Source organism: Bufo bufo, chromosome 4 (assembly GCF_905171765.1).
Source record: "Bufo bufo chromosome 4, aBufBuf1.1, whole genome shotgun sequence".
In the NCBI taxonomy this organism is placed as follows: domain Eukaryota; kingdom Metazoa; phylum Chordata; class Amphibia; order Anura; family Bufonidae; genus Bufo; species Bufo bufo.
In genome coordinates, this window is record NC_053392.1 from 15707828 (window position 1) to 15733713 (window position 25886).

At 62.2% G+C, this 25886-nt stretch overlaps 2 protein-coding genes across 2 annotated transcripts; one reads left to right on the plus strand and one right to left on the minus strand.

Annotated features, from left to right (window-relative positions):
- Positions 1 to 772: 772 nt before the first annotated feature.
- On the plus strand, positions 773 to 11583 carry ATRAID (all-trans retinoic acid induced differentiation factor). The gene is made up of 7 exons (XM_040426917.1): positions 773 to 886; positions 7587 to 7711; positions 7835 to 7906; positions 8031 to 8102; positions 8176 to 8294; positions 8384 to 8484; positions 11273 to 11583. The coding sequence occupies exons 1-7, from the start codon at positions 824 to 826 to the stop codon at positions 11375 to 11377; spliced, it is 657 nt and encodes a 218-aa protein (XP_040282851.1). The 5' UTR covers positions 773 to 823; the 3' UTR covers positions 11378 to 11583.
- Positions 11584 to 13465: 1882 nt separating this feature from the next.
- Positions 13466 to 25724, minus strand: GPN1 (GPN-loop GTPase 1). The gene is made up of 14 exons (XM_040426918.1): positions 25561 to 25724; positions 17437 to 17530; positions 17319 to 17358; positions 16415 to 16481; positions 16301 to 16338; positions 16150 to 16228; positions 15984 to 16078; positions 15863 to 15908; positions 15045 to 15191; positions 14889 to 14971; positions 14770 to 14809; positions 14444 to 14534; positions 13835 to 13942; positions 13466 to 13728 (listed from the first exon to the last, which is right to left on the minus strand). The coding sequence occupies exons 1-14, from the start codon at positions 25654 to 25656 to the stop codon at positions 13643 to 13645; spliced, it is 1110 nt and encodes a 369-aa protein (XP_040282852.1). The 5' UTR covers positions 25657 to 25724; the 3' UTR covers positions 13466 to 13642.
- Positions 25725 to 25886: the final 162 nt, after the last annotated feature.

Genomic DNA, 25886 nt, shown 5'->3' on the forward strand with positions numbered 1-25886 from the left:
ATCCAGGTTAGAGGCCGTATCTCATCTTGTATCCAGGCTAGAGGCCGTATCTCATCTTATATCTAGGCTAGAGGCTGTATCTCATCTTGTATCCAGGCTAGAGGCCGTATCTCATCTTGTATCCAGGCTAGAGACTGTATCTCATCCTGTATCCAGGCTAGAGGACGTATCTCATCTTGTATCCAGGCTAGAGGCCGTATCTCATCCTGTATCCAGGCTAGAGGCCGTATCTCATCCTGTATCCAGGCTAGAGGACGTATCTCATCTTGTATCCAGGCTAGAGGCCGTATCTCATCCTGTATCTAGGCTAGAGGCCGTATCTCATCTTGTATCCAGGCTAGAGGCCGTATCTCATCCTGTATCTAGGCTAGAGGCCGTATCTCATGCTATATCCAGGCTAGAGGCCGTATCTCATGCTATATCCAGGCTAGAGGCCGTATCTCATGCTATATCCAGGCTAGAGGCCGTATCTCATCCTGCATCCTGGCTAGAGGCCGTATCTCATGCTGTATCTAAGCTGTGTATACACATACATACAGGTTTGGGTAAAATGCTGCAGTAAGAATGCATTTAAACCTCCTCCCCCCATTGTTTTCGATGAGTGGCCGCTCTCCGTCCCATGGTAACACCTCCCGGGTATTTGCTCTGTGAGGTCTGTGGCGAGGTCACAGTTTACTCTGGTTATCACGTGACCCCGTGACGTCGGCTCTGCGTGGAGCCGTACACCTGTGAGCGGCGAGGCTGCCGGCAGAGGGCGCGTTACCGCCAGAGAACCACGGTCACGTGATAGATACCTGGTGTCACATGACCGCGGTCGGGTAAGATGGCGGCTGGACGGCTTGTGTGTCTGCTCTTCCTGATGAGCGGAGCTCTGGCCGAGGAGCAGGTGACGTCACACGGGAGCCCCGCTACCTGCCTGGGGGCTGTGGGATGTAGAGGGTTAAATCTGGCCGGGTGTGTAATAGGCGCCGGCTGCAGCAGAGCCCCCCCAACACCCGGACTGTCTATATATATATATATAGGGTCTGTATATGGAGGAGGTGCGGTCTGGGGTCTGTATATACAGGGGGGTTGTATATAGGAGGTCTGGTCTGTATATACCAACCCCAGAGCAGACCCCCCATATACACACCTTGTTGTGGCCCTGCATGGGCCGCGTAAAAGTGTCCTAATGGAGGGCAATAAATCTGGAGGAACCATGTGCGGAGGAGTAGCAGTGTACGGCGGCGGAGGAGTAGCAGTGTACGGCGGAGGAGGAGTAGCAGTGTAGGGTGGAGGAGGAGTAGTAGTGTATGGCGGAGGAGGAGGAGTAGTGTACGGCGGAGGAGTAGCAGTGTACGGTGGAGGAGGAGGAGTAGTGTACGGTGGAGTAGCAGTGTATGGCGGAGGAGGAGGAGTAGTGTATGGCGGAGGAGGAGGAGTAGGAGTAGTGTACGGCGGAGGAGGAGGAGTAGGAGTAGTGTACGGCGGAGGAGTAGCAGTGTACGGTGGAGGAGGAGTAGCAGTGTACGGTGGAGTAGCAGTGTACAGCGGCGGAGGAGGAGTAGCAGTGTACGGTGGAGGAGGAGGAGTAGTGTACGGTGGAGGAGGAGTAGCAGTGTACAGCGGAGGAGGAGGAGGAGTAGCAGTGTACGGTGGAGGAGGAGGAGTAGCAGTGTACAGCGGAGGAGGAGTAGCAGTGTATGGCGGAGGAGGAGTAGCAGTGTACGGTGGAGGAGGAGTAGCAGTGTACAGCGGAGGAGGAGGAGTAGCAGTGTACAGCGGAGGAGGAGTAGCAGTGTACAGCGGTGGAGGAGGAGTAGCAGTGTACAGCGGTGGAGGAGGAGTAGCAGTGTACAGCGGTGGAGGAGGAGTAGCAGTGTACAGCGAAGGAGGAGGAGTAGTAGTGTACGTTGGAGTAGCAGTGTATAGCGGCGGAGGAGGAGTAGCAGTGTACAGCGGAGGAGGAGTAGCAGTGTACAGCGGCGGAGGAGGAGTAGCAGTGTACAGCGGAGGAGGAATAGCAGTAGTGTACAGAGGAGGAGGAGTAGCAGTGTACAGCGGCGGAGGAGGAGTAGCAGTGTACAGCGGAGGAGGAGTAGCAGTGTATGGCGGAGGAGGAGTAGCAGTGTACAGCGGAGGAGGAGGAGTAGCAGTGTACAGCGGAGGAGGAGGAGTAGCAGTGTACAGCGGAGGAGGAGGAGTAGCAGTGTACAGCGGAGGAGGAGGAGTAGCAGTGTACAGCGGAGGAGGAGTAGCAGTGTACAGCGGTGGAGGAGGAGTAGCAGTGTACAGCGGTGGAGGAGGAGTAGCAGTGTACAGCGGTGGAGGAGGAGTAGCAGTGTACAGCGGTGGAGGAGGAGTAGTAGTGTACGTTGGAGTAGCAGTGTATAGCGGCGGAGGAGGAGTAGCAGTGTACAGCGGAGGAGGAGTAGCAGTGTACAGCGGCGGAGGAGGAGTAGCAGTGTACAGCGGAGGAGGAGGAGTAGCAGTGTACAGCGGAGGAGGAGGAGTAGCAGTGTACAGCGGAGGAGGAGGAGTAGCAGTGTGCAGCGGAGGAGGAGGAGGAGTAGCAGTGTACAGCGGAGGAGGAGGAGTAGCAGTGTACAGCGGAGGAGGAGGAGTAGCAGTGTACGGTGGAGGAGGAGTAGCAGTGTACGGTGGAGGAGGAGTAGCAGTGTATGGCGGAGGAGGAGTAGCAGTGTACAGAGGAGGAGTAGCAGTGTATGGTGGAGGAGGAGTAGCAGTGTACGGTGGAGGAGGAGTAGCAGTGTATGGCGGAGGAGGAGTAGCAGTGTACAGAGGAGGAGTAGCAGTGTACGGTGGAGGAGGAGGAGTAGTGTATGGTGGCGGAGGAGTAGCAGTGTACGGTGGAGGAGGAGTAGCAGTGTACGGTGGAGGAGGAGTAGCAGTGTACGGTGGAGGAGGAGTAGCAGTGTACGGTGGAGTAGCAGTGTATGGCGGAGGAGGAGTAGCAGTGTACAGCGGCGGAGGAGGAGTAGCAGTGTACGGTGGAGGAGGAGTAGCAGTGTATGGCGGAGGAGGAGTAGCAGTGTACAGCGGCGGAGGAGGAGTAGCAGTGTACGGTGGAGGAGGAGGAGTAGTGTATGGTGGAGGAGGAGTAGCAGTGTACGGTGGAGGAGGAGTAGCAGTGTACAGCGGAGGAGGAGGAGTAGCAGTGTACGGTGGAGGAGGAGGAGTAGCAGTGTACGGTGGAGGAGGAGTAGCAGTGTACGGTGGAGGAGGAGTAGCAGTGTACAGCGGAGGAGGAGGAGTAGCAGTGTACAGCGGAGGAGGAGGAGTAGCAGTGTACAGCGGCGGAGGAGGAGTAGCAGTGTACAGCGGCGGAGGAGGAGTAGCAGTGTACAGCGAAGGAGGAGGAGTAGTAGTGTACGTTGGAGTAGCAGTGTATAGCGGCGGAGGAGGAGTAGCAGTGTACAGCGGAGGAGGAGTAGCAGTGTACAGCGGCGGAGGAGGAGTAGCAGTGTACAGCGGAGGAGGAGTAGCAGTAGTGTACAGAGGAGGAGGAGTAGCAGTGTACAGCGGCGGAGGAGTAGTAGCAGTGTACAGCGGCGGAGGAGGAGTAGCAGTGTACAGCGGAGGAGGAGGAGTAGCAGTGTACAGCGGAGGAGGAGGAGTAGCAGTGTACAGCGGAGGAGGAGGAGTAGCAGTGTACAGCGGAGGAGGAGGAGTAGCAGTGTACGGTGGCGGAGGAGGAGTAGCAGTGTACAGCGGCGGAGGAGGAGTAGCAGTGTACAGCGGAGGAGGAGGAGGAGTAGCAGTGTACAGCGGAGGAGGAGTAGCAGTGTACAGCGGAGGAGGAGGAGTAGCAGTGTACGGTAGAGGAGGAGTAGCAGTGTACGGTGGAGGAGGAGTAGCAGTGTACGGTGGAGGAGGAGTAGCAGTGTACGGTGGAGGAGGAGTAGCAGTGTATGGCGGAGGAGGAGTAGCAGTGTACAGAGGAGGAGTAGCAGTGTATGGTGGAGGAGGAGTAGCAGTGTACGGTGGAGGAGGAGTAGCAGTGTATGGCGGAGGAGGAGTAGCAGTGTACAGAGGAGGAGTAGCAGTGTACGGTGGAGGAGGAGGAGTAGTGTATGGTGGCGGAGGAGTAGCAGTGTACGGTGGAGGAGGAGTAGCAGTGTACGGTGGAGGAGGAGTAGCAGTGTACGGTGGAGGAGGAGTAGCAGTGTACGGTGGAGTAGCAGTGTATGGCGGAGGAGGAGTAGCAGTGTACAGCGGCGGAGGAGGAGTAGCAGTGTACGGTGGAGGAGGAGTAGCAGTGTATGGCGGAGGAGGAGTAGCAGTGTACAGCGGCGGAGGAGGAGTAGCAGTGTACGGTGGAGGAGGAGGAGTAGTGTATGGTGGAGGAGGAGTAGCAGTGTACGGTGGAGGAGGAGTAGCAGTGTACAGCGGAGGAGGAGGAGTAGCAGTGTACGGTGGAGGAGGAGGAGTAGCAGTGTACGGTGGAGGAGGAGTAGCAGTGTACGGTGGAGGAGGAGTAGCAGTGTACAGCGGAGGAGGAGGAGTAGCAGTGTACAGCGGAGGAGGAGGAGTAGCAGTGTACAGCGGCGGAGGAGTAGCAGTGTACAGCGGCGGAGGAGGAGTAGCAGTGTACAGCGGCGGAGGAGGAGTAGCAGTGTACAGCGAAGGAGGAGGAGTAGTAGTGTACGTTGGAGTAGCAGTGTATAGCGGCGGAGGAGGAGTAGCAGTGTACAGCGGAGGAGGAGTAGCAGTGTACAGCGGCGGAGGAGGAGTAGCAGTGTACAGCGGAGGAGGAGTAGCAGTAGTGTACAGAGGAGGAGGAGTAGCAGTGTACAGCGGCGGAGGAGTAGTAGCAGTGTACAGCGGCGGAGGAGGAGTAGCAGTGTACAGCGGAGGAGGAGGAGTAGCAGTGTACAGCGGAGGAGGAGGAGTAGCAGTGTACAGCGGAGGAGGAGGAGTAGCAGTGTACGGTGGCGGAGGAGGAGTAGCAGTGTACAGCGGCGGAGGAGGAGTAGCAGTGTACGTTAGAGTAGCAGCAGTGTACATTGGAGTAGCAGTGTTCGGCGGAGGAGGAGTAGCAGTGTACGGTGGCAGAGGAGGAGTAGCAGTGTACGGTGGCAGAGGAGGAGTAGCAGTGTTCGGTGGCAGAGGAGGAGTAGCAGTGTACGGTGGCAGAGGAGGAGTAGCAGTGTTCGGTGGCAGAGGAGGAGTAGCAGTGTTCGGTGGCAGAGGAGGAGTAGCAGTGTACGGTGGCAGAGGAGGAGTAGCAGTGTACGGTGGCAGAGGAGGAGTAGCAGTGTACGGTGGCAGAGGAGGAGTAGCAGTGTACGGTGGCAGAGGAGGAGTAGCAGTGTTCGGTGGCAGAGGAGGAGTAGCAGTGTTCGGTGGCAGAGGAGGAGTAGCAGTGTACGGTGGCAGAGGAGGAGTAGCAGTGTACGGTGGCAGAGGAGGAGTAGCAGTGTACGGTGGCAGAGGAGGAGTAGCAGTGTTCGGTGGCAGAGGAGGAGTAGCAGTGTTCGGTGGCAGAGGAGGAGTAGCAGTGTTCGGTGGCGGAGGAGGAGTAGCAGTGTACGGTGGCAGAGGAGGAGTAGCAGTGTTCGGTGGCAGAGGAGGAGTAGCAGTGTTCGGTGGAGGAGGAGTAGCAGTGTACATTGGAGTAGCAGTGTTCGGCGGAGGAGGAGTAGCAGTGTACGGTGGCAGAGGAGGAGTAGCAGTGTTCGGTGGCAGAGGAGGAGTAGCAGTGTACGGTGGCAGAGGAGGAGTAGCAGTGTACGGTGGAGGAGGAGTAGCAGTGTTCGGTGGAGGAGGAGTAGCAGTGTACATTGGAGTAGCAGTGTTCGGCGGAGGAGGAGTAGCAGTGTACGGTGGCAGAGGAGGAGTAGCAGTGTTCGGTGGCAGAGGAGGAGTAGCAGTGTTCGGCGGAGGAGGAGTAGCAGTGTTCGGTGGAGGAGGAGTAGCAGTGTACATTGGAGTAGCAGTGTTCGGCGGAGGAGGAGTAGCAGTGTACGGTGGCAGAGGAGGAGTAGCAGTGTACGGTGGCAGAGGAGGAGTAGCAGTGTACGGTGGAGGAGGAGTAGCAGTGTTCGGTGGAGGAGGAGTAGCAGTGTACATTGGAGTAGCAGTGTTCGGCGGAGGAGGAGTAGCAGTGTACGGTGGCAGAGGAGGAGTAGCAGTGTTCGGTGGCAGAGGAGGAGTAGCAGTGTTCGGCGGAGGAGGAGTAGCAGTGTACGGTGGCAGAGGAGGAGTAGCAGTGTACGGTGGCAGAGGAGGAGTAGCAGTGTTCGGTGGCAGAGGAGGAGTAGCAGTGTTCGGCGGAGGAGGAGTAGCAGTGTACGGTGGCAGAGGAGGAGTAGCAGTGTTCGGCGGAGGAGGAGTAGCAGTGTACGGTGGCAGAGGAGGAGTAGCAGTGTACGGTGGCAGAGGAGGAGTAGCAGTGTACGGTGGCAGAGGAGGAGTAGCAGTGTACGGTGGCAGAGGAGGAGTAGCAGTGTACGGTGGCGGAGGAGGAGTAGCAGTGTACAGCGGAGAAGGAGGAGGAGCAGTGTACGTTGGAGTAGCAGTGTATGGCGGAGGAGGAGTAGCAGTGTATGGCGGAGGAGGAGTAGCAGTGTACGGTGGCAGAGGAGGAGTAGCAGTGTACGGTGGCGGAGGAGGAGTAGCAGTGTACAGCGGAGAAGGAGGAGGAGCAGTGTACGTTGGAGTAGCAGTGTACGGTGGAGGAGGAGTAGCAGTGTTCGGCGGAGGAGGAGTAGCAGTGTTCGGTGGCGGAGGAGGAGTAGCAGTGTTCGGTGGCAGAGGAGGAGTAGCAGTGTTCGGTGGCAGAGGAGGAGTAGCAGTGTACGGTGGCAGAGGAGGAGTAGCAGTGTACGGTGGCGGAGGAGGAGTAGCAGTGTACAGCGGAGAAGGAGGAGGAGCAGTGTACGTTGGAGTAGCAGTGTACGGTGGAGGAGGAGTAGCAGTGTACGGTGGAGGAGGAGTAGCAGTGTTCGGTGGCAGAGGAGGAGTAGCAGTGTTCGGTGGCAGAGGAGGAGTAGCAGTGTTCGGTGGCAGAGGAGGAGTAGCAGTGTACGGTGGCAGAGGAGGAGTAGCAGTGTACGGTGGCAGAGGAGGAGTAGCAGTGTACGGTGGCGGAGGAGGAGTAGCAGTGTACAGCGGAGAAGGAGGAGGAGCAGTGTACGTTGGAGTAGCAGTGTACGGTGGAGGAGGAGTAGCAGTGTACGGTGGAGGAGGAGTAGCAGTGTACGGTGGAGGAGGAGTAGCAGTGTTCGGTGGCGGAGGAGGAGTAGCAGTGTACGGTGGAGGAGGAGTAGCAGCGTACGGTGGAGGAGGAGTAGCAGTTTATGTTGGAGTAGAAGTGTGCGGAGGAGTACAGTACGGCACCAGCTGAAGGATATAATACCGGGGTCACAGCCGCCGGGTCTCATGGTGATCAGAATACTGCTATCCCCCCAGAATATAGTCCAGGCCCCGGAGGCACTAGGATTGTCGGCCCCATCTTCTAGGTCTCTTGTCGGCACCAGCCTCCTGGTTCAGCACTGGTCGAACCAGTGGTTACTGGTCGGGTGACATCTCCAGATATGACTGTGCTCTGGGGCAGTCACTGATTAACCCTTGTGTCTTCACAGCTCGTTTGCACCTCATGTCCTGGAGAGATGACAAACGTGACTGAACTGGGGAGACGATGTGCGGCCACCCCCGGGGCCCGGATAGTGTCCCGCTGCTGTGTGACCGGGGCCGACACCATCACCGGGTAAACACCGACGTCACGGGGAAGGACTTCATCACCGGGGGTGTTACATATGGGAGGGGGTGTTACACTTGGGGGGGGGGGTTCTTTATATAAATTACATATCTGTGACGTCTCCTTCTTCAGGCTTGACCTCCATAACTGCTCGCTGTCCCACCTGGACCCCACCATCAATCTGACCGCCGCTCTGGCTGCCATGTAAGTGCTCCTCCCATTAGTACCCATGGTGTAACTGGTGAGTCTCCAGGAAACCAGCAGTAAAGGGTTAACCCTAGGAGTGATGCCGATGTATGTGACCTGTGACCCCTGTGTTCCCCCCCAGAGACCTCTCCCAGAATCCTCTGCAGGACCTGTGTAATAAGACGTTCCAGGGTCTTACGGGTCTGGAGTACATGTGAGTCGTCATGTGACTGCCCCCCCCCCCTTTAAATTTATCTGCAAAATATTAACCCCTTCTGTTTTGTTAGTGCCCTGCCCCCCAATATCAGCTGTCCTGGGGGCGACGGGGCGTGGACCAGAGTGAACATCAGCGCCGACGTCCGGATCTGCCAGGATCAGAGGGACGGGTGCAACACCACAGACGTGGGTGAGTGCAGCGCAGAGGTGTGGGCCACGCTCCTCCTGCTCTTATATGGGGTCACATTGACACATGTGGTGACTTTGTCTCGTTGGCAGCTCCGCTGTGTCCGGAGAACTCTCTGTGCGCCCCTGCCGGCCCGGGGTATACGCAGTGTCTGTGTGTGCCGGGATTCAGCGGATACAAGTGTCTGAGAGAGGTAATAATGGGGGGCTCAGTGCTGGCGGTAACCAGTGTCAGAGGGGGGCTCAGTGCTGGCGGTAACCAGTGTCAGAGGGGGGCTCAGTGCTGGCGGTAACCAGTGTCAGAGGGGGGCTCAGTGCTGGCGGTAACCAGTGTCAGAGGGGGGCTCAGTGCTGGCGGTAACCAGTGTCAGAGGGGGGCTCAGTGCTGGGGGTAACCAGTGTCAGAGGGGGGCTCAGTGCTGGGGGTAACCAGTGTCAGAGGGGGGCTCAGTGCTGGGGGTAACCAGTGTCAGAGGGGGGGGGGCTCAGTGCTGGCGGTAACCAATGTCAGAGGGGGGGGGGCTCAGTGCTGGCGGTAACCAGTGTCGGGGGGGGGGTGGGGGCTCAGTGCTGGCGGTAACCAATGTCAGAGGGGGGGGGGCTCAGTGCTGGCGGTAACCAGTGTCGGGGGGGGGGGGGGGGGCTCAGTGCTGGCGGTAACCAGTGTCAGAGGGGGGCTCAGTGCTGGCGGTAACCAGTGTCAGAGGGGGGCTCAGTGCTGGCGGTAACCAGTGTCAGAGGGGGGGGCTCAGTGCTGGCGGTAACCAATGTCAGAGGGGGGCTCAGTGCTGGCGGTAACCAGTGTCAGAGGGGGCGGCTCAGTGCTGGCGGTAACCAGTGTCAGAGGGGGGGGCTCAGTGCTGGCGGTAACCAGTGTCAGAGGGGGGCTCAGTGCTGGCGGTAACCAGTGTCAGAGGGGGCTCAGTGCTGGCGGTAACCAGTGTCAGAGGGGGGGCTCAGTGCTGGCGGTAACCAGTGTCAGAGGGGGGGCTCAGTGCTGGCGGTAACCAGTGTCAGAGGGGGGGGCTCAGTGCTGGCGGTAACCAATGTCAGAGGGGGGCTCAGTGCTGGCGGTAACCAGTGTCAGAGGGGGGGCTCAGTGCTGGCGGTAACCAGTGTCAGAGGGGGGGCTCAGTGCTGGCGGTAACCAATGTCAGAGGGGGGGGGCTCAGTGCTGGCGGTAACCAGTGTCAGGGGGGGGGGGGGGGGGGGGGCTCAGTGCTGGCGGTAACCAGTGTCAGAGGGGGGCTCAGTGCTGGCGGTAACCAGCGTCAGAGGGGGGCTCAGTGCTGGCGGTAACCAGTGTCAGAGGGGGGCTCAGTGCTGGCGGTAACCAGTGTCAGAGGGGGGCTCAGTGCTGGCGGTAACCAGTGTCAGAGGGGGGGGGCTCAGTGCTGGCGGTAACCAATGTCAGAGGGGGGGGGGCTCAGTGCTGGCGGTAACCAGTGTCAGAGGGGGGCTCAGTGCTGGCGGTAACCAGTGTCAGAGGGGGGGCTCAGTGCTGGCGGTAACCAGTGTCAGAGGGGGGGCTCAGTGCTGGCGGTAACCAGTGTCAGAGGGGGGGGGGGCTCAGTGCTGGCGGTAACCAATGTCAGAGGGGGGGGGGGCTCAGTGCTGGCGGTAACCAGTGTCGGGGGGGGGGGGCTCAGTGCTGGCGGTAACCAGTGTCAGAGGGGGGCTCAGTGCTGGCGGTAACCAGTGTCAGAGGGGGGGGGGCTCAGTGCTGGCGGTAACCAATGTCAGAGGGGGGGGGATCAGTGCTGGCGGTAACCAGTGTCGGGGGGGGGGGGGCTCAGTGCTGGCGGTAACCAATGTCAGAGGGGGGCTCAGTGCTGGCGGTAACCAGTGTCGGGGGGGGGGGGGCTCAGTGCTGGCGGTAACCAGTGTCAGAGGGGGGCTCAGTGCTGGCGGTAACCAGTGTCGGGGGGGGGGGCTCAGTGCTGGCGGTAACCAGTGTCAGAGGGGGGGGGGCTCAGTGCTGGCGGTAACCAGTGTCAGAGGGGGGGGGGGGGGGCTCAGTGCTGGCGGTAACCAATGTCAGAGGGGGGGGGCTCAGTGCTGGCGGTAACCAGTGTCAGAGGGGGGCTCAGTGCTGGCGGTAACCAGTGTCAGAGGGGGGGGGGATCAGTGCTGGCGGTAACCAGTGTCAGAGGGGGGGGGCTCAGTGCTGGCGGTAACCAATGTCAGAGGGGGGGGGCTCAGTGCCGGCGGTAACCAGTGTCAGGGGGGGCTCAGTGCTGGCGGTAACCAGTGTCAGAGGGGGGGCTCAGTGCTGGCGGTAACCAGTGTCAGAGGGGGGGGGGCTCAGTGCTGGCGGTAACCAGTGTCAGAGGGGGGGGGGGGGGGCTCAGTGCTGGCGGTAACCAGTGTCAGAGGGGGGCTCAGTGCTGGCGGTAACCAGTGTCAGAGGGGGGGGGCTCAGTGCTGGCGGTAACCAGTGTCAGAGGGGGGGGCTCAGTGCTGGCGGTAACCAGTGTCAGAGGGGGGGGCTCAGTGCTGGCGGTAACCAGTGTCAGAGGGGGGCTCAGTGCTGGCGGTAACCAGTGTCAGAGGGGGGGGGCTCAGTGCTGGCGGTAACCAGTGTCAGAGGGGGGGGGCTCAGTGCTGGCGGTAACCAGTGTCAGAGGGGGGGGGGCTCAGTGCCGGCGGTAACCAGTGTCAGAGGGGGGCTCAGTGCTGGCGGTAACCAGTGTCATTGAGGTAATAATGGGGGGGGCTCAGTGCTGGCGGTAACCAGTGTCAGAGGGGGGCTCAGTGCCGGCGGTAACCAGTGTCAGAGGGGGGCTCAGTGCTGGCGGTAACCAGTGTCAGAGGGGGGCTCAGTGCTGGCGGTAACCAGTGTCAGAGGGGGGCTCAGTGCTGGCGGTAACCAGTGTCAGAGGGGGGCTCAGTGCTGGCGGTAACCAGTGTCAGAGGGGGGCTCAGTGCCGGCGGCGCACACACTGGTGTTTGGTCACATGACATGATCTTGCGGTTTTGCAGGGCTCCTTCCCCACGCTCCTGTTCTTCGGGATCCTGGCCTCGGTCACGCTCACCCTCTCCATCCTGCTGTGGTGCACGCAGCGGAAGAAGGTGAAGAGCCTGTAGCTGCAGGATCCTCCATGATGATGACCTCACAGGTGACCTCCGCCTGCTCCTACCAGAGGGGGGGTACCCGCTTCACTGCTACTGGAGTAGGGGCAAAAGACTACCGATCAAGCGTCAGCAGCGATCATTGAGGGGTTAATGTGTAAATAAATCTGTACATTTTCCATTCTGTATAGACGTCGTTTGAATAAAAACATCAGAAAGGACTCGGGACGAGGAAGTCACCGACTAATCCAAATCCTGCAGGTTTCTGTGGCCCAGATTCTTGCCTCTGACCCGTAACTCTGGCGTCCATGTCTCTGCCCTCAGCCGACGCGGGGACAGAGGGAAGCCGCGGGTAGTTTACACGCGGGGACAGGGGGAAGCCGCGGGTAGTTTACACGCGGGGACAGGGGGAAGCCGCGGGTAGTTTACACGCGGGGACAGGGGGAAGCCGCGGGTAGTTTACACGCGGGGACAGGGGGAAGCCGCGGGTAGTTTACACGCGGGGACAGGGGGAAGCCGCGGGTAGTTTACACGCGGGGACAGGGGGAAGCCGCGGGTAGTTTACACGCGGGGACAGGGGGAAGCCGCGGGTAGTTTACACGCGGGGACAGGGGGAAGCCGCGGGTAGTTTACACGCGGGGACAGGGGGAAGCCGCGGGTAGTTTACACGCGGGGACAGGGGGAAGCCGCGGGTAGTTTACACGCGGGGACAGGGGGAAGCCGCGGGTAGTTTACACGCGGGGACAGGGGGAAGCCGCGGGTAGTTTACACGCGGGGACAGGGGGAAGCCGCGGGTAGTTTACACGCGGGGACAGGGGGAAGCCGCGGGTAGTTTACACGCGGGGACAGGGGGAAGCCGCGGGTAGTTTACACGCGGGGACAGGGGGAAGCCGCGGGTAGTTTACACGCGGGGACAGGGGGAAGCCGCGGGTAGTTTACACGCGGGGACAGGGGGAAGTTTACACGCGGGGACAGGGGGAAGCCGCGGGTAGTTTACACGCGGGGACAGGGGGAAGCCGCGGGTAGTTTACACGCGGGGACAGGGGGAAGCCGCGGGTAGTTTACACGCGGGGACAGGGGGAAGCCGCGGGTAGTTTACACGCGGGGACAGGGGGAAGCCGCGGGTAGTTTACACGCGGGGACAGGGGGAAGCCGCAGGTAGTTTACACGCGGGGACAGGGGGAAGCCGCAGGTAGTTTACACGCGGGGACAGGGGGAAGCCGCAGGTAGTTTACACGCGGGGACAGGGGGAAGCCGCAGGTAGTTTATACACGGGGTGCGGTTACAGAGGGAAGCCGCAGGTAGTTTATACGCGGGGACAGAGGGAAGCCGCAGGTAGTTTATACACGGGGTGCGGTTACAGAGGGAAGCTGCAGGTAGTTTATACACGGGGTGCGGTTACAGAGGGAAGCTGCAGGTAGTTTATACGCGGGGACAGAGGGAAGCTGCAGGTAGTTTATACGCGGGGACAGAGGGAAGCTGCAGGTAGTTTATACGCGGGGACAGAGGGAAGCTGCAGGTAGTTTATACGCGGGGACAGAGGGAAGCCGCAGGTAGTTTATACACGGGGTGCGGTTACAGAGGGAAGCTGCAGGTAGTTTATACGCGGGGACAGAGGGAAGCTGCAGGTAGTTTATACACGGGGTGCGGTTACAGAGGGAAGCTGCAGGTAGTTTATACACGGGGTGCGGTTACAGAGGGAAGCTGCAGGTAGTTTATACGCGGGGACAGAGGGAAGCTGCAGGTAGTTTACACGCGGGGACAGGGGGAAGCTGCAGGTAGTTTACACGCGGGGACAGGGGGAAGCTGCAGGGGGCTGTAACCTCCAGCTACTGTGAAACTACAACTCCCAGGATGCACACCTGCTTGGCTGTTCTAGCAGGTGGATGCTGGGAGTTGTAGTTTCAGAACAGCTGGAGGTTGCTGATCCCTGTGATAAAATAAGGGTAGCTACAGGGGCCAGGGTCACAGAGTAAGGCGTGAACACAGGCAGGGGTAGGGTTGGACTATCGGAGGACGTGCACCCCGCCGCAGTCCAGGCACAGGGGGCGCCGTGCTGTAGTGGGAGGAGTCACCGCCGTACAAGTCATAAGACGACAACAATTAACAAAACCTCGTCTATTATACAAGAAACAGCTCATTCCACAGAAAAATATAAATCTTTACACACAGCGCCAGCAAGTCACATGACCCGGCCCCGCTGGCCATCGAAGCAGATCCTGGGAGGCGGCACAGGGTCCTGACCTCTCGCTGACTCGTAGAACATGGCCGCCAGCGCCATCACTTGTTCACCAGCTCCCGGTATTTGCTCTGTGCCTGCTGCAGGAAGTTCTGGAAGGCCGGCTCCTCCAGCCGCGACTCCGCCACTGCAGAGGAAAGAGTGCGGAAGTGAGCGCTGCGTACACAATACGGGAGCCCGGTGACAGCGTTGTCCACCACGTCCACCCTATTAGGAGCAGCTGCAGGAGTCACCTGAATGATCGATGTCATCCGTGTCACTGTCCTCCGCCTCGTCCTCATCCTCCATGTTACCCCGGGTGAGGATCAGATCTGACGGTCCGGCAGCCGCTTCATCCAGTCCTGAGGGGGAGAGAAGAGAATGACCTGTCACATGACAGCCGTCTACAGGGGCCGAGAGCCCAGTCACATGACCCCCAAGACAGCCGTCTACAGGGGCCGAGAGCCCAGTCACATGACCCCCAAGACAGCCGTCTACAGGGGCCGAGAGCCCAGTCACATGACCCAGAGAGAGTCTCCGAGACCCCAGTCACATGACCCCCCCAAGACAGCCGTCTACAGGGGCCGAGACCCCAGTCACATGACCCAGAGAGAGTCTCCGAGACCGCAGGCACATGACCTAGTGACAGTCATCTACATGGGCCGAGACCGCAGGCACATGACCTAGTGACAGTCATCTACATGGGCCGAGACCGCAGGCACATGACCTAGTGACAGTCATCTACATGGGCCGAGACCCCAGTCACATGACCCCGAGACAGTCTCCCGGGCCCCCAGTCACATGACCTCAGGTCCCTGTGGATCCCACGTACCGGTGAGCGCCTCCACCTCTCTTATCGGTACCTGATGAGAGTCCTGGGTTCAGAGACACAGATCCCAGATCCTGGTGCAACCGATCCAACTGCTGCTGCTGCTCCTTCAGCTTCTCCTGCTCCTGGATCCCAGGAAAAGAGACCGATCAGTATCAGCTCCACCCCGAGACCCCCCCACCGCAATACCGGGATAAGACCAGGGTCAGCATCAGCTCCCCCCTCCCCCTCAGGGATCGGGTAAATCCCAGGATAAGACGAGGGTCAGCCCGCCCCCCCCCCCCCCCCCCTCAGGGATGGGGTAAATCCCGGATCAGTATCGCCCCCCCATACAGCGGGCTCCGATACCCCCACACTTACAGCAGCCTGTCGGAGGCGCTCATACTCCGGCCGGTACTCTCTGCACGGGGAGAAGAGACTGTTATGGAAGGACACAGTAATGGACGTGCACGAGGTCTGGTGCCTCGGTGCCTCCTCACCTCTGATATTCTTCTGCTGCCTCTGAAACCTTCACAAAGAACTCGTCCATACCGGCCCCGGTCACCGCCGAGACCCCGACCACCTAGACAGAGAGGAACAGCATGAGGATCATGCGACCACACACCCCGCCACCACAGACAGGACACGGGCGTTACCCGCAGGGCGTTGTAGAACTCGTCCAGGACCAGGCTCATGGAGCGCGTCAGATTACTGACGTACGACGTCTCCTGGTTCAGCGCGTCCTGGAAACTATCAAAATCCTGCATCCACTCCACCGCAAAGCTGTGATCGATTATGTCTGTCTGCAGGAAAGATAGATGTCTAATGTCTGAGGAATGCACAACAGCCAAGCAGCAATCAATTACTCCTGTCTGCAGAGGCACCCTGCATACAGCTACTCCTGCCTGAATCCTGGATACATGGTACAGAAGTGATCGATTACTCCTGTCTGAATCCTGGTTACATGGTACAGAAGTGATCGATTACTCCTGCCTGAATCCTGGATACATGGTACAGAAGTGATCGATTACTCCTGTCTGAATCCTGGTTACATGGTACAGAAGGGATCGATTACTCCTGCCTGAATCCTGATTACATGGTACAGAAGTGATCGATTACTCCTGTCTGCAGAGGCACCCTGCATACCATACAGCTACTCCTGCCTGAATCCTGGTTACATGGTACAGAAGTGATCGATTACTCCTGCCTGAATCCTGGATACATGGTACAGAAGTGATCGATTACTCCTGTCTGCAGAGGCACCCTGCATACCATACAGCTACTCCTGCCGGAATCCTGGTTACATGGTACAGAAGGGATCGATTACTCCTGCCTGAATCCTGGTTACATGGTACAGAAGTGATCGATTACTCCTGCCTGAATCCTACACTTGTGTCTGCAGGAGAGGCCTAGACCCTATAACCACTCCATGGTGAGGCTGTGATAGATTACTCCTGTCTGACTCAGGACATACCTTGTTCATGACCACGATGAAGGGCAGCTTGGTCTTGTACATGATGCTGGAAGAGAAGGCAGGTCATACAGGGGTCAGGTGACCTCACCCGGTCCCCTCACCTCCCACGGCTGACACCCACCTGCAGGCGTAAAGCATGTTGGACATGAAGGTGACTGGGTTGGTGCTACGCGACGTGTCCATGACGTACACCACCACCGAGGGGAAGGAGGACGCCTGTGGGGAGAAGACAGCGGTGACTTCCTGCGCCATTTTACATACAGGCCACGACCCTTTTCACCACTTACCAACGCCTCGGTGATGATGGACCCTGATGCTGACCACGTGAAGACCTCGATCTGCCCGGGTGTGTCTATAAGGACGAACCTGTGGAGGGGGAGGAGCAGTCAGTGTCCATGTCCACCCGGCGGGACCAGACTGTGACCCCGAGATACCTACCTACAGTTCTTCTGCCTTTTCTCTATGAACTTCACCACCTGTGAGGAGAGAGAGAGGTGAGCGCGGCGGAGGAGCAGCGAGCAAGGCCGTCACATGACTGCGCCAACCACTCACCTGGTCAAACCGAGTGGCAAAGAGGTTAAGGGAGGTGACGATGCCGCCATTGGGGCCAAGGCCATATCTGAGGAGGAGCAGCTCAGGAATGGTAACCATATGTACAGTAACCCCTCCCCCAACCTGGACTGTATAAAAAGGAGACCACCGAGCACTGACAGGTCATCAGTGATGTCACCGGCCATGTGGTCTTCAGTGATGTCATAAGTCACGTTGTCATCAGTGATGTAATATGTTATGTGATGTATTGTGTTCTATGTGAGGTCATCAGTCATGTCACAGGTCATGTGGTCTTCTAGGTGAGGGCATATCACAGGTCATGTGGTCTTCTAGGTGAGGGCCTATCACAGGTCATGTGGTCTTCTAGGTGAGGGCATATCACAGGTCATGTGGTCTACTAGGTGAGGGCATATCACAGGTCATGTGGTCTACTAGGTGAGGGCATATCACAGGTCATGTGGTCTTCTAGGTGAGGTCATATCACAGGTCATGTGGTCTTCTAGGTGAGGGCATATCACAGGTCATGTGGTCTTCTAGGTGAGGGCATATCACAGGTCATGTGGTCTTCTAGGTGAGGGCATATCACAGGTCATGTGGTCTTCTAGGTGAGGGCATATCACAGGTCATGTGGTCTTCTAGGTGAGGGCATATCACAGGTCATGTGGTCTTCTAGGTGAGGGCATATCACAGGTCATGTGGTCTTCTAGGTGAGGGCATATCACAGGTCATGTGGTCTTCTAGGTGAGGTCACGTCACAGGTCATGTGGTCTTCTAGGTGAGGGCATATCACAGGGCATGTGGTCTTCTAGGTGAGGTCACCAGTGAGGGGCGCTCACCATTGATCTATACACAGGGGGTGCCCCACCCACACCCAGCGGATGACCCCCGCCCATGAGAAGGATACTGCTTCATCACCTCCTTGTACTTCACAGTGTCCCGTATATCTATGGAGAGAAGAGGAGAAGGTAAGAGACTCCCCCAGGAAAGGGTTACTTACCTCGTTATTGGGGGGGCGGCAGTACCTATGTTAGCAGGGAAGGGGATCTCGTGCACGGCGGGGTCCAGGTTGATCACATACGGAGGGCTGTTCTTTCCATGTAAATAGGAGGTCAGTCTCTGAGGATGAAAACAGCCGAAATCAGGGGTCAACAGCCAATCGCCACAGCCCGACCCCCAGCCGCGACCATCCCACCCCCGGCCGCGACCATCCCACCCCCCCAGCTGCGGCCATCCCACCCCCCAGCCGCGACCATCCCACCCCCCAGCACATACAGGGTGTGGCCCCACTTGAGATACAGTTAAGATCAGCCGGACCCGAATGGACTCCAGGCAGAAGAAATGGCAGAAAGGTGAAAAAAATGGAAAAACAATGACTGCACATAAAGCACAAATGTGATCGCAGCCGCGCCAATTCACATCAGTGAAAAGTCGCCATCTGCCCGCTCTGATGCCAGTTCTTGTGCTCAGGCCGACCAGTACGTTACCAGTGCGGGAGAATGATGCCAGACACTATAGTATAATGCTGCTTTCAGGACACTGACGGCAACGTCTCCCGATGTGACAGGAGGAGCCGGCGGAGGGATCACCGAGGATGTGACAGGAGGAGCCGGCGGGGGGATCACCGGGGATGTGACAGGAGGAGCCGGCGGGGGGATCACCGGGGATGTGACAGGAGGAGCCGGCGGGGGGATCACCGGGGATGTGACAGGAGGAGCCGGCGGGGGGATCACCGGGGATGTGACAGGAGGAGCCGGCGGGGGGATCGCCCCCGATGTGACAGGAGGAGCCGGCGGAGGGATCACCGAGGATGTGACAGGAGGAGCCGGCGGGGGGATCGCCCCCGATGTGACAGGAGGAGCCGGCGGGGGGATCGCCCCCGATGTGACAGGAGGAGCCGGCGGGGGGATCGCCCCCGATGTGACAGGAGGAGCCGGCGGAGGGATCGCCCCCGATGTGACAGGAGGAGCCGGCGGGGGGATCGCCCCCGATGTGACAGGAGGAGCCGGCGGGGGGATCGCCCCCGATGTGACAGGAGGAGCCGGCGGAGGGATCGCCCCCGATGTGACAGGAGGAGCCGGCGGAGGGATCGCCCCCGATGTGACAGGAGGAGCCGGCGGAGGGATCGCCCCCGATGTGACAGGAGGAGCCGGCGGAGGGATCGCCCCCGATGTGACAGGAGGAGCCGGCGGAGGGATCGCCCCCGATGTGACAGGAGGAGCCGGCGGAGGGATCGCCCCCGATGTGACAGGAGGAGCCGGCGGAGGGATCGCCCCCGATGTGACAGGAGGAGCCGGCGGAGGGATCGCCCCCGATGTGACAGGAGGAGCCGGCGGAGGGATCGCCCCCGATGTGACAGGAGGAGCCGGCGGAGGGATCGCCCCCGATGTGACAGGAGGAGCCGGCGGAGGGATCGCCCCCGATGTGACAGGAGGAGCCGGCGGAGGGATCGCCCCCGATGTGACAGGAGGAGCCGGCGGAGGGATCGCCCCCGATGTGACAGGAGGAGCCGGCGGAGGGATCGCCCCCGATGTGACAGGAGGAGCCGGCGGAGGGATCGCCCCCGATGTGACAGGAGGAGCCGGCGGAGGGATCGCCCCCGATGTGACAGGAGGAGCCGGCGGAGGGATCGCCCCCGATGTGACAGGAGGAGCCGGCGGAGGGATCGCCCCCGATGTGACAGGAGGAGCCGGCGGAGGGATCGCCCCCGATGTGACAGGAGGAGCCGGCGGAGGGATCGCCCCCGATGTGACAGGAGGAGCCGGCGGAGGGATCGCCCCCGATGTGACAGGAGGAGCCGGCGGAGGGATCGCCCCCCGATGTGACAGGAGGAGCCGGCGGAGGGATCGCCCCCGATGTGACAGGAGGAGCCGGCGGAGGGATCGCCCCCGATGTGACAGGAGGAGCCGGCGGAGGGATCGCCCCCGATGTGACAGGAGGAGCCGGCGGAGGGATCGCCCCCGATGTGACAGGAGGAGCCGGCGGAGGGATCGCCCCCGATGTGACAGGAGGAGCCGGCGGAGGGATCGCCCCCGATGTGACAGGAGGAGCCGGCGGAGGGATCGCCCCCGATGTGACAGGAGGAGCCGGCGGAGGGATCGCCCCCGATGTGACAGGAGGAGCCGGCGGAGGGATCGCCCCCGATGTGACAGGAGGAGCCGGCGGAGGGATCGCCCCCGATGTGACAGGAGGAGCCGGCGGAGGGATCGCCCCCGATGTGACAGGAGGAGCCGGCGGAGGGATCGCCCCCGATGTGACAGGAGGAGCCGGCGGAGGGATCGCCCCCGATGTGACAGGAGGAGCCGGCGGAGGGATCGCCCCCGATGTGACAGGAGGAGCCGGCGGAGGGATCGCCCCCGATGTGACAGGAGGAGCCGGCGGAGGGATCGCCCCCGATGTGACAGGAGGAGCCGGCGGAGGGATCGCCCCCGATGTGACAGGAGGAGCCGGCGGAGGGATCGCCCCCGATGTGACAGGAGGAGCCGGCGGAGGGATCGCCCCCGATGTGACAGGAGGAGCCGGCGGAGGGATCGCCCCCGATGTGACAGGAGGAGCCGGCGGAGGGATCGCCCCCGATGTGACAGGAGGAGCCGGCGGAGGGATCGCCCCCGATGTGACAGGAGGAGCCGGCGGAGGGATCGCCCCCGATGTGACAGGAGGAGCCGGCGGAGGGATCGCCCCCGATGTGACAGGAGGAGCCGGCGGAGGGATCGCCCCCGATGTGACAGGAGGAGCCGGCGGAGGGATCGCCCCCGATGTGACAGGAGGAGCCGGCGGAGGGATCGCCCCCGATGTGACAGGAGGAGCCGGCGGAGGGATCGCCCCCGATGTGACAGGAGGAGCCGGCGGAGGGATCGCCCCCGATGTGACAGGAGGAGCCGGCGGAGGGATCGCCCCCGATGTGACAGGAGGAGCCGGCGGAGGGATCGCCCCCGATGTGACAGGAGGAGCCGGCGGAGGGATCGCCCCCGATGTGACAGGAGGAGCCGGCGGAGGGATCGCCCCCGATGTGACAGGAGGAGCCGGCGGAGGGATCGCCCCCGATGTGACAGGAGGAGCCGGCGGAGGGATCGCCCCCGATGTGACAGGAGGAGCCGGCGGAGGGATCGCCCCCGATGTGACAGGAGGAGCCGGCGGAGGGATCGCCCCCGATGTGACAGGAGGAGCCGGCGGAGGGATCGCCCCCGATGTGACAGGAGGAGCCGGCGGAGGGATCGCCCCCGATGTGACAGGAGGAGCCGGCGGAGGGATCGCCCCCGATGTGACAGGAGGAGCCGGCGGAGGGATCGCCCCCGATGTGACAGGAGGAGCCGGCGGAGGGATCGCCCCCGATGTGACAGGAGGAGCCGGCGGAGGGATCGCCCCCGATGTGACAGGAGGAGCCGGCGGAGGGATCGCCCCCGATGTGACAGGAGGAGCCGGCGGAGGGATCGCCCCCGATGTGACAGGAGGAGCCGGCGGAGGGATCGCCCCCGATGTGACAGGAGGAGCCGGCGGAGGGATCGCCCCCGATGTGACAGGAGGAGCCGGCGGAGGGATCGCCCCCGATGTGACAGGAGGAGCCGGCGGAGGGATCGCCCCCGATGTGACAGGAGGAGCCGGCGGAGGGATCGCCCCCGATGTGACAGGAGGAGCCGGCGGAGGGATCGCCCCCGATGTGACAGGAGGAGCCGGCGGAGGGATCGCCCCCGATGTGACAGGAGGAGCCGGCGGAGGGATCGCCCCCGATGTGACAGGAGGAGCCGGCGGAGGGATCGCCCCCGATGTGACAGGAGGAGCCGGCGGAGGGATCGCCCCCGATGTGACAGGAGGAGCCGGCGGAGGGATCGCCCCCGATGTGACAGGAGGAGCCGGCGGAGGGATCGCCCCCGATGTGACAGGAGGAGCCGGCGGAGGGATCGCCCCCGATGTGACAGGAGGAGCCGGCGGAGGGATCGCCCCCGATGTGACAGGAGGAGCCGGCGGAGGGATCGCCCCCGATGTGACAGGAGGAGCCGGCGGAGGGATCGCCCCCGATGTGACAGGAGGAGCCGGCGGAGGGATCGCCCCCGATGTGACAGGAGGAGCCGGCGGAGGGATCGCCCCCGATGTGACAGGAGGAGCCGGCGGAGGGATCGCCCCCGATGTGACAGGAGGAGCCGGCGGAGGGATCGCCCCCGATGTGACAGGAGGAGCCGGCGGAGGGATCGCCCCCGATGTGACAGGAGGAGCCGGCGGAGGGATCGCCCCCGATGTGACAGGAGGAGCCGGCGGAGGGATCGCCCCCGATGTGACAGGAGGAGCCGGCGGAGGGATCGCCCCCGATGTGACAGGAGGAGCCGGCGGAGGGATCGCCCCCGATGTGACAGGAGGAGCCGGCGGAGGGATCGCCCCCGATGTGACAGGAGGAGCCGGCGGAGGGATCGCCCCCGATGTGACAGGAGGAGCCGGCGGAGGGATCGCCCCCGATGTGACAGGAGGAGCCGGCGGAGGGATCGCCCCCGATGTGACAGGAGGAGCCGGCGGAGGGATCGCCCCCGATGTGACAGGAGGAGCCGGCGGAGGGATCGCCCCCGATGTGACAGGAGGAGCCGGCGGAGGGATCGCCCCCGATGTGACAGGAGGAGCCGGCGGAGGGATCGCCCCCGATGTGACAGGAGGAGCCGGCGGAGGGATCGCCCCCGATGTGACAGGAGGAGCCGGCGGAGGGATCGCCCCCGATGTGACAGGAGGAGCCGGCGGAGGGATCGCCCCCGATGTGACAGGAGGAGCCGGCGGAGGGATCGCCCCCGATGTGACAGGAGGAGCCGGCGGAGGGATCGCCCCCGATGTGACAGGAGGAGCCGGCGGAGGGATCGCCCCCCGATGTGACAGGAGGAGCCGGCGGAGGGATCGCCCCCCGATGTGACAGGAGGAGCCGGCGGAGGGATCGCCCCCGATGTGACAGGAGGAGCCGGCGGAGGGATCGCCCCCGATGTGACAGGAGGAGCCGGCGGGGGGATCGCCCCCGATGTGACAGGAGGAGCCGGCGGGGGGATCACCGAGGATGTGACAGGAGGAGCCGGCGGAGGGATCACCGAGGATGTGACAGGAGGAGCCGGCGGGGGGATCACCGAGGATGTGACAGGAGGAGCCGGCGGGGGGATCACCGAGGATGTGACAGGAGGAGCCGGCGGAGGGATCACCGAGGATGTGACAGGAGGAGCCGGCGGGGGATATCACCGAGGATGTGACAGGAGGAGCCGGCGGGGGGATCGCCCCCGATGTGACAGGAGGAGCCGGCGGAGGGATCGCCCCCGATGTGACAGGAGGAGCCGGCGGAGGGATCGCACCCGATGTGACAGGAGGAGCCGGCGGAGGGATCGCCCCCGATGTGACAGGAGGAGCCGGCGGGGGGATCACCGAGGATGTGACAGGAGGAGCCGGCGGAGGGATCGCCCCCGATGTGACAGGAGGAGCCGGCGGGGGGATCACCGAGGATGTGACAGGAGGAGCCGGCGGAGGGATCACCGAGGATGTGACAGGAGGAGCCGGCGGAGGGATCACCGAGGATGTGACAGGAGGAGCCGGCGGAGGGATCACCGGGGATGTGACAGGAGGAGCCGGCGGGGGGATCACCGGGGATGTGACAGGAGGAGCCGGCGGAGGGATCACCGAGGATGTGACAGGAGGAGCCGGCGGAGGGATCACCGAGGATGTGACAGGAGGAGCCGGCGGGGGGATCACCGAGGATGTGACAGGAGGAGCCGGCGGGGGGATCACCGAGGATGTGACAGGAGGAGCCGGCGGAGGGATCACCGGAGGATGTGACAGGAGGAGCCGGCGGAGGGATCACCGAGGATGTGACAGGAGGAGCCGGCGGAGGGATCACCGAGGATGTGACAGGAGGAGCCGGCGGAGGGATCACCGAGGATGTGACAGGAGGAGCCGGCGGAGGGATCACCGAGGATGTGACAGGAGGAGCCGGCGGAGGGATCACCGGGGATGTGACAGGAGGAGCCGGCGGAGGGATCACCGGGGATGTGACAGGAGGAGCCGGCGGGGGGATCACCGGGGATGTGACAGGAGGAGCCGGCGGAGGGATCACCGAGGATGTGACAGGAGGAGCCGGCGGGGGGATCACCGAGGATGTGACAGGAGGAGCCGGCGGAGGGATCGCCCCCGATGTGACAGGAGGAGCCGGCGGAGGGATCGCCCCCGATGTGACAGGAGGAGCCGGCGGAGGGATCGCCCCCGATGTGACAGGAGGAGCCGGCGGGGGGATCACCGAGGATGTGACAGGAGGAGCCGGCGGGGGGATCACCGAGGATGTGACAGGAGGAGCCGGCGGAGGGATCGCCCCCGATGTGACAGGAGGAGCCGGCGGGGGGATCACCGAGGATGTGACAGGAGGAGCCGGCGGAGGGATCACCGAGGATGTGACAGGAGGAGCCGGCGGAGGGATCACCGAGGATGTGACAGGAGGAGCCGGCGGAGGGATCACCGAGGATGTGACAGGAGGAGCCGGCGGAGGGATCACCGAGGATGTGACAGGAGGAGCCGGCGGGGGGATCACCGGGGATGTGACAGGAGGAGCCGGCGGAGGGATCACCGAGGATGTGACAGGAGGAGCCGGCGGAGGGATCACCGAGGATGTGACAGGAGGAGCCGGCGGGGGGATCACCGAGGATGTGACAGGAGGAGCCGGCGGGGGGATCACCGAGGATGTGACAGGAGGAGCCGGCGGAGGGATCACCGGAGGATGTGACAGGAGGAGCCGGCGGAGGGATCACCGAGGATGTGACAGGAGGAGCCGGCGGAGGGATCACCGAGGATGTGACAGGAGGAGCCGGCGGAGGGATCACCGAGGATGTGACAGGAGGAGCCGGCGGAGGGATCACCGAGGATGTGACAGGAGGAGCCGGCGGAGGGATCACCGGGGATGTGACAGGAGGAGCCGGCGGAGGGATCACCGGGGATGTGACAGGAGGAGCCGGCGGGGGGATCACCGGGGATGTGACAGGAGGAGCCGGCGGAGGGATCACCGGGGATGTGACAGGAGGAGCCGGCGGAGGGATCGCCCCCGATGTGACAGGAGGAGCCGGCGGAGGGATCGCCCCCGATGTGACAGGAGGAGCCGGCGGAGGGATCGCCCCCGATGTGACAGGAGGAGCCGGCGGGGGGATCACCGAGGATGTGACAGGAGGAGCCGGCGGAGGGATCGCCCCCGATGTGACAGGAGGAGCCGGCGGGGGGATCACCGAGGATGTGACAGGAGGAGCCGGCGGAGGGATCACCGAGGATGTGACAGGAGGAGCCGGCGGAGGGATCACCGAGGATGTGACAGGAGGAGCCGGCGGAGGGATCACCGAGGATGTGACAGGAGGAGCCGGCGGAGGGATCACCGAGGATGTGACAGGAGGAGCCGGCGGGGGGATCACCGGGGATGTGACAGGAGGAGCCGGCGGAGGGATCACCGAGGATGTGACAGGAGGAGCCGGCGGAGGGATCACCGGGGATGTGACAGGAGGAGCCGGCGGGGGGATCACCGGGGATGTGACAGGAGGAGCCGGCGGAGGGATCACCGAGGATGTGACAGGAGGAGCCGGCGGAGGGATCACCGAGGATGTGACAGGAGGAGCCGGCGGAGGGATCACCGAGGATGTGACAGGAGGAGCCGGCGGGGGGATCACCGAGGATGTGACAGGAGGAGCCGGCGGAGGGATCACCGAGGATGTGACAGGAGGAGCCGGCGGAGGGATCACCGGGGATGTGACAGGAGGAGCCGGCGGAGGGATCACCGGGGATGTGACAGGAGGAGCCGGCGGGGGGATCACCGAGGATGTGACAGGAGGAGCCGGCGGGGGGATCGCTGTGGATGTGACAGGAGGAGCCGGCGGGGGGATCACCGGGGATGTGACAGGAGGAGCCGGCGGAGGGATCGCCCCCGATGTGACAGGAGGAGCCGGCGGAGGGATCACCGGGGATGTGACAGGAGGAGCCGGCGGAGGGATCACCGGGGATGTGACAGGAGGAGCCGGCGGGGGGATCACCGGGGATGTGACAGGAGGAGCCGGCGGGGGGATCACCGGGGATGTGACAGGAGGAGCCGGCGGGGGGATCACCGAGGATGTGACAGGAGGAGCCGGCGGAGGGATCGCTCTCCATCAGGCCCGCGGTCACACACTCACCTGTACTAACGTGGTCTTCCCGGAGCCGGCCATGCCCAGCACGATCATACACAGGGGAGAAGCTCCCGCTTCATCGTCGCCGCCGCCTTCAGCCATGTTGTTCGGTCCTCCACTACCACTGAGCGCTGTACAGAGCGGCCGCCCCTCCGCTTCCTATGGGATACACTATGTCCAACTCCCCGCCCCCTGCAAATAACTTTATTAGAAACACCCGGCATTACAAACACAAATACTGGTCACGTGACGTCTGCTAGCACTAAGAGCACGTGACTATTATAACTAATGGGGAGAACACGTGACTGATGAGCAACCTGAACCTAATATCA

Bases quoted from the DNA above. Each gene is read 5' to 3' on its own strand.
- ATRAID (XM_040426917.1), top strand. From the start codon at position 824: ATGGCGGCTGGACGGCTTGTGTGTCTGCTCTTCCTGATGAGCGGAGCT. The intron at 7,907-8,030 runs GTAAGTGCTCCT...GTTCCCCCCCAG, and splicing joins ACCGCCGCTCTGGCTGCCAT to AGACCTCTCCCAGAATCCTC. The intron at 8,103-8,175 runs GTGAGTCGTCAT...CTGTTTTGTTAG, and splicing joins CTTACGGGTCTGGAGTACAT to TGCCCTGCCCCCCAATATCA.
- GPN1 (XM_040426918.1), bottom strand. From the start codon at position 25,656: ATGGCTGAAGGCGGCGGCGACGATGAAGCGGGAGCTTCTCCCCTGTGT. The intron at 14,972-15,044 runs GTAACGCCCGTG...CTCTCTGTCTAG, and splicing joins AGTTCTACAACGCCCTGCGG to GTGGTCGGGGTCTCGGCGGT. The intron at 14,535-14,769 runs GTAAGTGTGGGG...CCTGGGATCCAG, and splicing joins AGCGCCTCCGACAGGCTGCT to GAGCAGGAGAAGCTGAAGGA.